At 42.6% G+C, this 12,718-nt stretch overlaps 1 protein-coding gene across 4 annotated transcripts in view; it reads right to left on the bottom strand.

Moving 5' to 3' along the window:
- LOC129833144 (DNA (cytosine-5)-methyltransferase 1-like) overlaps nucleotides 1-12,718 on the bottom strand; it is a 75,682-nt gene that overhangs the window by 6,474 nt on the left and 56,490 nt on the right. Inside the window, exons 1-21 of one of the 4 annotated variants that reach the window (XM_055897474.1) lie at nucleotides 12,140-12,370; nucleotides 11,353-11,395; nucleotides 10,674-10,781; nucleotides 10,272-10,521; nucleotides 9,942-10,017; nucleotides 9,752-9,854; nucleotides 9,618-9,658; nucleotides 9,475-9,529; nucleotides 9,303-9,386; nucleotides 8,983-9,092; nucleotides 8,756-8,874; nucleotides 8,515-8,607; nucleotides 8,240-8,391; nucleotides 7,876-8,063; nucleotides 7,494-7,508; nucleotides 7,067-7,250; nucleotides 5,946-6,043; nucleotides 2,516-2,669; nucleotides 2,234-2,349; nucleotides 1,944-2,145; nucleotides 1,639-1,775 (exon numbers count right to left, since the gene is read on the bottom strand). In XM_055897474.1, the coding sequence (XP_055753449.1) occupies nucleotides 1,639-1,775; nucleotides 1,944-2,145; nucleotides 2,234-2,349; nucleotides 2,516-2,669; nucleotides 5,946-6,043; nucleotides 7,067-7,250; nucleotides 7,494-7,508; nucleotides 7,876-8,063; nucleotides 8,240-8,391; nucleotides 8,515-8,607; nucleotides 8,756-8,874; nucleotides 8,983-9,092; nucleotides 9,303-9,386; nucleotides 9,475-9,529; nucleotides 9,618-9,658; nucleotides 9,752-9,854; nucleotides 9,942-10,017; nucleotides 10,272-10,521; nucleotides 10,674-10,781; nucleotides 11,353-11,395; nucleotides 12,140-12,186 (2,375 nt within the window). In that variant the 5' untranslated portion in view covers nucleotides 12,187-12,370. Of the gene's footprint in view, nucleotides 1-1,638; nucleotides 1,776-1,943; nucleotides 2,146-2,233; nucleotides 2,350-2,515; nucleotides 2,670-5,945; nucleotides 6,044-7,066; nucleotides 7,251-7,493; nucleotides 7,509-7,875; nucleotides 8,064-8,239; nucleotides 8,392-8,514; nucleotides 8,608-8,755; nucleotides 8,875-8,982; nucleotides 9,093-9,302; nucleotides 9,387-9,474; nucleotides 9,530-9,617; nucleotides 9,659-9,751; nucleotides 9,855-9,941; nucleotides 10,018-10,271; nucleotides 10,522-10,673; nucleotides 10,782-11,352; nucleotides 11,396-12,139; nucleotides 12,371-12,718 lie in introns of those variants that run through there. The other 3 variants (XM_055897472.1, XM_055897475.1, XM_055897473.1) reach the window with 3 other exon arrangements.

Below are 12,718 nucleotides of genomic sequence, written 5' to 3'. Positions count from 1 at the left end.
ATCGATTATATGCAACGCAGGACACGCTAGATAAACTAGTAATATCATCAACCATGTGTAGTTAAAAAAACAATCAATCAATTAATCATTAGTTATAAGATAAGTTTAATGCTACCTAGCAACTTATCTTGGCTTACTGCATTTGCGTAACAGGCAGGCTCCTCGTGGAGTGCAATGTAATCAGGTGGTTAGAGCGTTGGACTTGTTAACTGTAAGGTTGCAAGATTGAGGTAAAAAGGTAAAAATCTGTCGTTCTGCCCCTGAACAAGGCAGTTAACCCACCGTTCCTAGGCCGTCATTGAAAATAAGAATGTGTTCTTAACTGACTTGCCTAGTTGAAAACGGCCCTAATTTAAAATCAGCCATTCCGATTAATCGGTCGACCTCTAGTTTTAACGCAACACCAGTCAATTGAAACTGCAGGAAAGAAAAGTCTACCACAAACTTATCAGAAATGAAATCATTGGAGCAGAAGAGCTCATTAAAAAACCTTGGCTACAACAAATTTCAAAAGGACTTTAACTTCTTCGGGGTAGAGGGCAGCATTTTCACTTTTGGATAAATAGCATGCCCAAATTCAACTGCCTGCTACTCATCTCCAGAATATAAGATATGCATTTTATTAGTAGATTTGGATAGAAAACACTGAAGTTTCTAAAACGGTTTGAATCATGTCTGTGTATAACAGAACCTATGTAGCAGGTGAAACCCCAAGGACAAACCATTCAGATTCTTTTTTTTTTTTTTTTTAGGTCACTGTCTTTTCAATGAGTTCTCATTGGGACACCAGACTAAGGGACTTGTTTGCAGTTCCTACCTCTTCTACTGGATGTCACCAGTCTTTGGAAATTGGTTGAGGTTATTCCTTTGTGTAATGAAGAAGTATGGCCATCTTAAAATGTGGGTCACTTGAAGTAAATTGTTTGAGGCACATTACCAAAAAAAAAGTTGTCAGTTTGTTTTCTTTTTGTATTGAACACAGATCATCCCGTCTTCAATTTGATCGATTATTAACTTTTTAAAATACCTAACGTTGTATTACAAAAGTAGTTTGAAATGTTTTGGTAAAGTTTACATGTAACTTGATATATTTTGTAGTGACGTTGCTGTTTTTCTGGATGAATCACACCAAATAAATTGACATTTTGGATATATATCGACGGAATTAATCGAACAAAAGGAATATTTGTGATGTTTATGGGACATATTGGAGTGCCAACAAAAGAAGTTTGTCAAAGGTAAAGCATGAATTATATTTTTATTTCTGCGTTGTGTCGTGCCTGCAGTGTTGAAATATGCTACTCTTTGTTTACTGTTGTGCTAGCATCAGATAATAGCATCTTATGCTTTCGCCGAAAAGCCTTTTTGAAATCTGACATGTTGGCTGGATTCACAACGAGTGTAGCTTTAATTTGGTATCTTACATGTGTGATTTAATGAAAGTTTGATTTTTATATAATTTTATTTGAATATGGCGCTCTGTATTTTCCCTGGCTATTGGCCAGGTGGGACGATTGCGTTAAGAACCACACTGAGGAAATGTCCGCTTTTCAAGGTATTCCAGTACTAGATTTTCAGAGCTCCAAATGTAAGTACTTGACAGCCCTATCAGTGCTTTAAATGTCAATTTTGTCTCACTTGTACTTGCAGTCCTCTTGGGTTGTGGAGGTAGGCGGGGTCTCAAAGCGGGCACAGTCTCCTTCATACCACAGCTGGTAGAAGAAATTCTTCCCATTGTCATCGTCAATCACCTTGATGTCCTCTACCATGCCACCCTGAAAACACAGTGGTACGAAATACATCAGTGATGAGGTGCATGGAGCAGTAGCTGTATAGACAATTGGCATGACAATAACTGTAGGAGTTGGTTAAGACAGGGTGCACAGATCTGGGACCAGGATAGTGACTCTGCTTAAAGAGCGATTAAGCCAATGAATTCTTACCTCCATGAACCAGCCGTCTGAGGGGGCCTTGTACATGACGTTGACCTTGCCCTCTACGTAGCTCAGCTGCATGTCTTCACAGTCCTCGACCAGGAACAGCTCCAGAGGGTCAGAGGACTCCCCCAGTACAGTATCTGTACCGCGGCAGAACCAGTGGGCATGGAACCACTTCCCATTGTTATCCTCCCACAGGGATGTGATCCTGGAGACCCAAGACAGTCAACACCTGAGCCATACAGAAACCAATAGAAAAGGCTAAGTCAAGATTCTTAAACTGCTATAGAACCTACCTGGCCAGGTAGAGCAGGATTGATGGGTCATCAGAGCTGACAGAAACACAGTCTCCCAACTCCAGCACCTCGTTGTCCATACATGCCTTCATGTAGTACTGCTTCTTCCCCTCAGTCTGAACATAGGAGGGAGAGGAGAGAACCTTTATCCCAAGAGTTGTTTGCATTGCAGCAAGTCAGTCAAATTACATACACATTATTGATAATACAAGTCTAGTGTACTAAGGGATATTTTGACCAGTTTGAGGTTAAGAACTTCCTACAACACTAAGGAGTACATACTTTGATAGAGTCTCCAACCCAGGTCAGCTTGCCATTGCTCCGCTTCTTAGTCTTGGCCTTGGACACCTTCTTTGAAGGGGCCTTTACAGGCAACAACTCTTCCTCCTCTACATTCTCATCATCCTCAGCCTCCTTTACTGCCAGGTTGGGGCATCTGGTGGGGAAATAACATTGACAAGGGAGCAGATCCCATTAGCCAATGAGTTCAAGGCACCACACCAGTGCTTCTCAATTATTTTCTGTTACACCCCCCCTAAGAAGCAAACATTTCACGCCCCCCAACTCTCTACCGCGACTGTAAATAGTATAATTTGTCTATAAAATTGTTAGAAGTACACCTCTGCATAACATTGTATCCTTATTAACATTAAAGAAAACAAAGGAAAGAAAGATCAACTTAAAGAATAACTTTATTAACATTGTTTTAGTCAGTAACAGAAAAGACTAAGTGCACAAATTTGCCTGAAATTAAAAAAATAAATTTAAAAAATCCTTATTTAAACTGTAAACATTTGACCATTTGATACTGAAAAATAAAATAAAATAAATTCAAATTGATCAGCAACATTAATGCAGGAGCACAATATATGAAACACTGACCTATAAAACAAAAATGAAAACAATGTGCTGATTTTTTTTAAATCAAAATGAGGAAGTCAGGATTAATGGCTACAATGAGCACGTTTTGCAGAGCACAGCTTTTCGAAGCGGGGTTTGAAGCATGATACTGCAACTCAGTTCCTACTCAATGTTTAGCTGGGACCTGTACTTGGTCTTCAGTGCAACAACAGCAGAGAAGCCAGTCTCACAAAGATAAGATGTTGCAAAAGGAAGAAGAATGCCCATGGCCCTCTGCCCTAAGAGTGGATACTGCCTCTCTACCGTCAGCCAGAATTCACTCAGTGTCTGTGATGTGAACCTCAGTCTCAATGTGGAGTCAGACGTCATATCAATGAACTGGTCCTCCTCTGCAGAGCTGAAACCAGTTGGAGCATTGAAAGGATCTCACCCAGTCATATTGGGAACTGTTTTCAGGGAAGTACTTTTTAAAGAATCCCATCAGTGATGAAATATGCTCCTTAATATATGGAATCACTGAGGTGGCATCATAGTCAGTAGTGTCAACAAATTCATGCAGGTTCTTGAATGAATCAGTATTTCCTTCATCAAGTTTGCAACAACATTGCAAGCTTTCGAGTGAAAGAGCTGATCTTGTCTGACCTGAGGGAGGTGTTTATCTTTCCCTTGAAGCTGTAGATTTAGTTCATTTAGCTTTCCAAATATGTCACTCAGGTAGGCCAGTTTTGCCAGGAAGTTCTCATCACTACATTTTTCTGCTCGGTCATACTTGTGCTCCTGCTCCGAAAACATTCTTATCTGCTCTGAGCTCAAACTCGGGACAAGACTTTTCCTCGTGACAGTCACCTTGCTTCACTGTGAAACAGCACAGCTTGATGTTCAGCTCCCATCTCCTCACAGATAGCAGAGAAGACTTGTTTTTAGTGGTCTGGTCTTTATAAAATTGACTACACCTACAATGTCAGTCATAACCTCCCTTAATTCAGAGGAAAGGTGCCTTGATGCCAGTGCTTCTCTGTGTATAACACAGTGTGTCCACGCAGCATTAGGTGAGGCCTTCTTGATGAGTGCCCGAAGTCCTTTTCTCATCCCTGCCATGGTCTGTGCACCATCACTGCAAACACCAATGCAGTTCTCCCACTTTAAACCATTCTCAGTCAGGAAGCAGTCCAGCATTTTGAATAGCTCTTCAGCTGTGGCTCTGTCTCTGACATATTTACAAAAAAGTAGATCTTTACAGGGAGTTGGTCATGTCAAAACGTACATAAGTGATAAACAAAGTCTGTTGCGGTCAGTTGCTTCATCGAACTGTAAGGCAAAACGTTTGTCTTTATCTACCAGCTGTTCTTTAAGATCGTTAGCAATGTCATTTATACGTCTGGCGACAGGTGTCATTGGACAGAGGGATAGTTTTTATTTTTGCAGCACTTGCGTCATCCAGCATGACAGAGACCATGTCTAATGCTGCAGGTAGTATCAGCTCCTCTGCTATGGAGTTTTTTTTTGTTGCACTGAGAAATTTGGTACGCCACCATATGATGCTAACAGTGCTCGCTGGTTTACTGAAGTAGCATTCACAAAGCGGGACGATTGTTGGCAACATTCGGCACGTTTTCCCTGAAAAACCTCAAGCGGCTTATCAGCGTGATTGGGGTGTAATGTCTTTAAGTGACGCCTTATTTTATTTGGCTTCATGCTGTCCTCTGCCAACATTTTTAGACACAGTAAACATACCGGTCTTTCCTTGTCTCCCACCGTAGTCACAGTGAAGCCAAGCTCTACATACCCTTATTCATATTTCCTCGTCTTAGCTTTCGGGAGACTTACGTTTGTCTCATTATCTCCGTCTCTCTCCGCCTTTCTTTTCATCCCTGTTAAATATTTTTCCATGGTGTCTCTTAAGGGTTTGTTATCTGCACTTCATATAGCCAGCAGCATACCACTGCTGGCTTGCTTCTGAAGCTAAGCAGGGTTGGTCCTGGTCAGTCCCTGGATGGGAGACCAGATGCTGCTGGAAGTGGTGTTGGAGGGCCAGTAGGAGGCACTCTTTCCTCTGGTCTAAAAACAAATATCCCAATGCCCCAGGGCAGTGATTGGGGACACTGCCCTGTGTAGGGTGCCGTCTTTCGGATGGGACGTTAAACGGGTGTCCTGACTCTCTGAGGTCATTAAAGATCCCATGGCACTTATCGTAAGAGTAGGGGTGTTAACCCCGGTGTCCTGGCTAAATTCCCAATCTGGCCCTCAAACCATCACGGTCACCTAATAATCCCCAGTTTACAATTGGCTCATTCATCCCCCTCCTCTCCCCTGTAACTATTCCCTAGGTCGTTGCTGCAAATGAGAACGTGTTCAGTCAACTTACCTGGTAAAATAATGGTAAAAAATAAAAATAAAATATCTCCCGCACTGTGCTGTGTGCTCTTGTTCGGTGCAAAAAAAAAAACTACTCCCTGCGGCAAAAAAAAAACATGTTCCCCATGGTCACACGCACCCCCCCCCATGGCATCGCTTCGAGCCCCCACCCCACTATTTGAGAAGGACTGCGCCACACCTACAACATAAGTGCCTAATTTGAAATTAAGGGCTCTGAAGATGTTCATTAGCTGGAAAGCGTTGCCCCATCCCCAGTTCCATAGCCCAGTTCACACTTAGTGGCAGTTTAAAAAAAATATATATAAAAGAGAGTGGAGTTTGTTTTAACAGTCTCAGAACTGTTTAGTGTTTTTCCAGAATGAGATCATGGGAAGGAACAGTGTTCTGGAACAAAATGTTATGAGTGTTCAGAAACAGCCATGGCAGGAACCATTTATCTAGGCAACTAAGGGGCACTAAAGATCAGCTAACTTACCTCCTCTTCTGGCAAGCCTGCTTGCTGCGACCACTACCCCCGAACTTGATCATGTCCTTGCAGGCTGAACACTTGCCACAATCTGGAACTAGGCAAACCTGGAGACAGAAGAATGAGAACATGGAGTGTTTTAAACTAGGGCATTTCACATCAAAGCTGCAGGCTAAAGTTACATCTAGAATTGGTTTCCTCTATCATAGTCAATTTTTCACACAAGCTGCCAAACTAACCCTGATTCAGATGACCATCCTACCCATGCTAAAATACAGAGTAGTAATTTACAGATCGGCAGGAAAGGGTGCTCTCGAGCGGCTAGATGTTCTTTACCATTTGGCCATCAGATTTGCCACCAATGCTCCTTATAGGACACATCACTGCACTTTATACTCTTCTGTAAACTGGTCATCTCTGTATACCCGTCGCAAGACCCACTGGTTGATGCTTATTTATAAAACCCTCTTAGGCCTCACTCCCACCTATCTGAGATATCTACTGCAGCCCTCATCCTCCACATACAACACCCGTTCTGCCAGTCACATTCTGTTAAAGGTCCCCAAAGCACACACATTCCTGGGTCGCTCCTCTTTTCAGTTTTTTCTGCAGCTAGCGACTGGAACAAGCTGCAACAAACACTCAAACTAGACAGTTTTCAATCTCTTCATTCAGACTCAATCATGGACACTCTTACTGACAGTTGTGGCTGCTTTGTATTGTTGTCTCTAGCTTCTTGCCCTTTGTGCTGTTGTCTGTGCCCAATAATGTTTGTACCATGCTTTGTGCTGCTACCATGTGTTGCTGCCATGCTGTGTTGTCTTAAGTCTCTTTATGTAGTGTTGTCTCTTGTCGTGATGTGCGGTTTGTCCTATATTTTTATGTAATTTATTTTTAATCCCAGCCCCCGTAGGAGACCTTTTGGTAGGCCGTCATTGTAAATAATAATTTGTTCTTAACCAACTTGCCTAGTTAAATAAATGCTTCAATTATGAACAGGAGACCAATTAGTTACATAAGGGTTTAGCTAGTTCCCTTGGCAGAAGGTTTGCACTTATTCAAAGTGCAATTAAATAAGGCTCCTCAAAGTCCTGGCTCAACCTCATTCAGATTGGCACTTGGTAAGTTACCTCACAGACACCGCAGCGCTGCCGTTTGGTTCCTCCATCCTTCTCATTCTGATCAATCTGGTCAGAGAAGAAGGTGTCAAAGATCTTGTAGACCAGCTTGGTGGTAGTCGCTCTAGTGGGCCCTGCTTTGCTGTCCTTCTCAATCTTGGTGGGATGGCGGATGGCCTGTCTTCTAGCAGCTCTCCTATGAAGGGAAAGAAGCAGGTGGTTGGGTGTTGTGCTAATGCAATCAATTATTATAAATGTAGTAATGATGTGTTCAAGCTCTCAACAGCCAAAGCAGCCATGCAGATTTTTTTTATGACAAACAGCACACATTGGGATGAGCTTCACAGTTCGCCAAATTGCTCTATGACAACACATTTGTTGCAATGCACACCAAACAAGCCAAGGATATTTTCAGACCGAAGGGCTGTATAATACCTACCAGTACAACAGCATGCTGCATTAGGGAATGTCAAGAGGAGTGTTAAACACCAGGGATCAGAGGGAACAAACAGCAGGGACACAAACATAACCCCCTTATTGTCCCCAACAAATCAGCATGTGCACATACACAGCTCTGGCGGCTGGACCTTTAACTTTACGGTTTAACATAAAATGAACCACAGCAAATTAGACTGAAGTGAATCTTCAATCCAGCTATTGACCGACAGTCTGCCATTTTAACTTCATGCTAAGAGAGTTAGGATTCTCTTCCAGCCACACAGCCTAGTGAGAAGCAGACAGCACTACGGGGGGGGGGGTCATTGTGCTTATAAAACAGCAAGTCTCTTGCAACATCAGACAATACCAGGTCCTATCATTACCTCTTTCCCAGGGTGACCCCAGCCAGCTTGATCAGGTCCCTCATGCAGGGGGTTACGATGATGGGCTGCTCGTCAGAGTCCCCGGCCTCGTCGTAGCTCTCCACCTGCTCCACCACGAACTGGGCGTGGCGCAGCAGCGTGTCCTCTGTGAAGCGGTTGAAGTTCAGCCCAGCAGGAGGCACTGTGGTCTTAGGGGCAAAGAGGAGAGCTGGCGAGTCAAGTCAGTGCTGAAGCTGATGTTGCCATGTGTGAAGATTTGGGCCATGTTCATTAGGCACCAAACAGAAAAATAACTACCTGCACTTCTCCAATAAACTGTAGTTGCAACACTGAACGATCTTAGTAAACGATCTTAGTATTTCACCTCGATCTTGTTGAGGAGGTCTTCATAGCTGACGTCAGGGTTCTTCTGCAGGAACTCCACCACCATCTTGCTCATGTAGATCTTCTCCTGCATCACGGCGAAGATGGGGGCGTACTCCTCCCTGGGATCCATCAGGATGTAGTCAGCAAAGGCTGGAGATGGGGAAGAGGTCATGGGTTAGAGGTCAGAGTCATTATATACATCATGAATATAGGCATTAGGCTAATGTTTCAACATTCAATCCACTTAAACCTAAAAGAAGATCTTGAGATTACCTGTAGTGAATCCAATTAAGGCTTTCTCTCCTCCGTCAAAACCAGTGATCCACCAGGCGTTGATGGGACCAAGCTTTTTGGCAGGAACCCCACCTAGAAAAATAGCAGTACAGAGTTAGCCATAGGTACACCACTCAAGTATATCTTACATAAAATGGTTTAGTAAAGATTGTAAATCAACTACGGTTGAAGGAAAACAAGTATATAAACATTGTTAGTGTGAAAAGGGTCAGGGCCATACCATCCATGCAGGGGTTGTCATCATAGATGGGCTTGACTGCACAGCTGAAGTACAGCTCCACGTTCTTCTCAATGAGCCCAGAGTCAAATGGACACAGATGGCCACGCTTGTCATAAACACTGCAAAAAAGAACAGTTCACTTTTACCAAGGTGACCGCAAAAAAACATGCACTAAAAGGCTGATGCTGTATACCATTTTGAAGGGTCAGCATGAAGGGACCACTCACCAGAAGTTGGTAATCTTGTGCTGCGGTAGTTCTTCGTAGTTCTCAAAGCCGTCTTCGTTTGAGTCAAACAGAGAGAGGCGCTCGTCTGTTAACATTTCTGGCTCATCCAGCTGTAAGTATACAAACAATCAAAAAAAGTCATATTGTTCTACCAGTCAATCAATGAAACCATGACAACTAGAATAGATCCATATTGTTTTACTCTATAAAATCCCATTTAGTGCAAGTCATCATTCAACAAATATTCAGTTGGCCCTAATGACATGTTAAAATGGCACCGTATCACATTTTCTTTAGTATTACAGCCTCGAGTTTCTCACCGCATTATCAGGATCTCCCTGAAATAACTTGAGGTCCGAGTCATCCAGATACTGCCTGCAGTCTGGACATTTAGGGGGTGGAGTCTGAAAAAGGAGATGAGCATTAGTGACACTGACATGGCAACTCTGCTCCGAAATTATATAACAGCTTGAGCACAGGAATGGGCCTCACCTTAGCTGCAGCCACTGCCTTCATTTTCTCACTAGTGGCGTCTTCTGCAACTGGCCTGAGAAGAGAGGATGGAGACAGTCAATGCAAATTGGCGGAAGGGTGTGGCTAATTGAAAGGGGGTGTTAAAAGGTGAAAGGTCTTACTTATTGTCTGGCTCCACTTTAAAACGCTTCTCTTCCTGTGTCTACAACAGAAAGGACTGATTAGGAGGTGCATTGATTAATAAGAGTAAATCACATGTCTGAGTGACAGGTGCCTCACAATAAGATCACCTCACCTCTTCCTCTGTGTCCCGGTCTACTTTCTCCTTCTCTTCCACCTCACTATTTGTAACCTCTCCATTCGTAACCTCTCCATTCACCTCAGACTTGCGCTTCTGACTGCAAGGGAGCAAGAGGAAAGATTATTCATGAGCAGAATTCATCAGACCGTGAAAGGTTAAGGGAAACAGACGAGTTCCTACTCACACTTTGGAGAACATTGATAAGATGGTCGGTTGTTTCCCGGAGACAGAGTTTCTTGTGACCCTGGAACCAGGAGATTCTGGACAAAAGTAAAGAAACAATGTTTTATTATTTAAGGATTTGGAATCGATTGCACATGCATCCACATGCCTCAACACTTAGTCATTTCCCAAAATGTACAATTCTCTAAGATGTGTTTGGGGTTTTACAAGTTCCTTGGTCAAACAATTAGATGGACATAACAAATCTTTAAGAGCATGAGACATCACAGAAAAGGGATACTGTATAGATTAATCCAGGGAGAAATTGATGTCCCCAACCACTCCTACTCACTCTTGGGCTCAGAGTCTGACTTGTTCTTCCGTCCTCCCTTGCCTTTAGGGGCAGAAGGAGACTTCATGGCATCAGCCTCTTTGGTGTCCATGATTCCCTCTTCGTCCTCTTCCTTGTGAGAGTCACCATTTACAGCAGAGCCATTTGTTTTTCCATTCTTGCAGTTCTGCTCCACAACATCACCGTGTGAGCCATTCTCCACACACAGCTCACGTCCCAATAGGGCCTTCACCTTAGAGAGGTAGCCATCCTGAGGGGAACATGTAGGCCCTGGTCAAAAGCACTGCACTATATATGAAATAAGGTGCAATTTTGGATCAACCCAAAGATTATTTCTATGGAGTGAGTGATGGGCCAGAGTGAGTGCATTTGTTAGATTGACAGGATGCAGCCACAACTCACCATTGAGATCTCTGAACTCTTCATCTTGGCTTTCAGGCTGCTGAGCTGGTCCTGGGCATCCGCATGCAGGAAGTCCTGCACCAACTTGACCTTTTCTTTGACACGGTCCTATGAGTTAAATAAACTGGTTGAAGACATGCTTTGGAAGGTGCTACCCATCTAAGTTATTTTAAGTGCTTAGCCACAAGCTGTTCACTCGCCTACTGAGAGGAAGACAATCAAGCATGAGGTCTTATACCAACAGGCTCCGAGACAGTTTGTAGCTACAAGTCATCAGAATGCCGAACACGAAGCAGCTCTCCACACACATATGCACTCATCCACACGATTTTATGCCACACACTAAATCATGTACAATGTAAACACTTGCCCCCCAATCCCCAAAACAGATGTAAATATTATACTGTGCATTCTTGTATTATACTTATGCTAAAATGTTTATTCTAATCTGAGCCATTTACTTTCGCTTGTATCTTATTGTCGAGAAGGAACCTGCAAGTAAACATTTCGTTGGACGATGTATACCATGTGTATCTTGTACATACGACTAATACAACTTCACAAAGGGTTGGTCATAATCGGCTTTCTGGACATTAGTCAACGATTAAATAACAGAAAACGTAAATAAGTCTTTAGCATCCGAAACCAAATGTCAAACTTGGTAGATCAGGTCACTCACCTCATCTGAGATCCCATCTTCATCTTTTTCCAACACCTCCAGCCTGTAAACAAACAACAAAAAAGTGTTACCCACTTGCTACAATGACCTAAACAGTCAAATCCAACATAATCAGAATGGCACAACTTGTTGACAGGTCGCTGACGCTAAAATGTTAACGCTATCTAGGTAATTAGCTGGACAATTGATTGTGAACCTGACTTGATTTTGAATTCCTATCCTAGCTACTGTACCAAGCATCGGACAAGAAGCCAGCTGGTGTAATGTTATCATGCTGTAAACAGACAATGTACATAGCTAGCCGTTTTGAGTTGCTAACATTTCACAAATAGTCGATGATAGCTAGCAAGCTAACAGTTAGAGCGATAACGCGAACGTTTACATTAGTTAACATGCATAAAAACATGAAAACATGCATGTATTCAATATTGAAGGGAGATGCAACAGCTGACATGAGACAAAATGTATTATTTGGCGCCAAATCCATTCCCAAGCACAACGCATCTTTGGTACAGTAAAATAGCTAGACATGGCATAGGAAAACCGTGGAAGATGCTAGCGAGCTATCCAGTTAGCCGAGCCGTTTCAGCGTGGCAAAATTAATTCGCAGTATTGTGCATGGAATGGTGGATCGTGTGATGCGATGAGAATAAGAATACCACATGCCATGCATGTGTGCTTATTTGACAGGACAAAGGGTGAACTGGATGCAGTGTGCTGCAAGCTAGCTAGCCGAACATGACAGCACTGCAACATTACATTTGCGCTAGTTAGCTTGTAACGTTACCTTTTCCTGACATCCACTGGCAGAGACAAGGAGGTATTGGCTGGCATTTCAAGTGTGAGCGTGATACACTAAAATATAAAACTCGTTTTGATAAAAACAAGAAAAGACAACAAAGAATCGTTAAAACTACGTGCTAAAATCAGAGCTCTCTGAAAAACAATGTGTGTGGCATCTGTTGTAGGCTAGCTATATGCAGCTCAGGGGTGCGGGCCGTCTTTTCGCGCGGATTTTGGGCTTTACCATTACGTTGATGTATAGGTGAAACGCATGGAGAATATGGGATCAAATTTCATTAATACATGTATCGATTAAGGTTTTGAACAACTTTTACATTGATAGTTTAATTAAATGATACATTAGCATTGGCTGTTTGTTTCATAGTATGTTTTCACCTCTCTATGGAATATTGTAAATTGTTGACACCCCCATTGATTTGCCTACTACTTCGTTCACCACAATGTACATGATTTTTCGAGGGAAATCGAGGAAAGATAAAAATGCAATCGGATTGCTCGTGATAATGGTTGATTTTTTTTATGTATTACTTATCAGAGAGACATAGCTGGCTTTATAAATGTA

Source organism: Salvelinus fontinalis, chromosome 34 (assembly GCF_029448725.1).
Source record: "Salvelinus fontinalis isolate EN_2023a chromosome 34, ASM2944872v1, whole genome shotgun sequence".
NCBI classification, from domain to species: Eukaryota; Metazoa; Chordata; class Actinopteri; order Salmoniformes; family Salmonidae; genus Salvelinus; species Salvelinus fontinalis.
The sequence above is the reverse complement of the archived record's forward strand: the minus strand, read 5'-3'. Positions and strand labels throughout refer to the sequence as shown.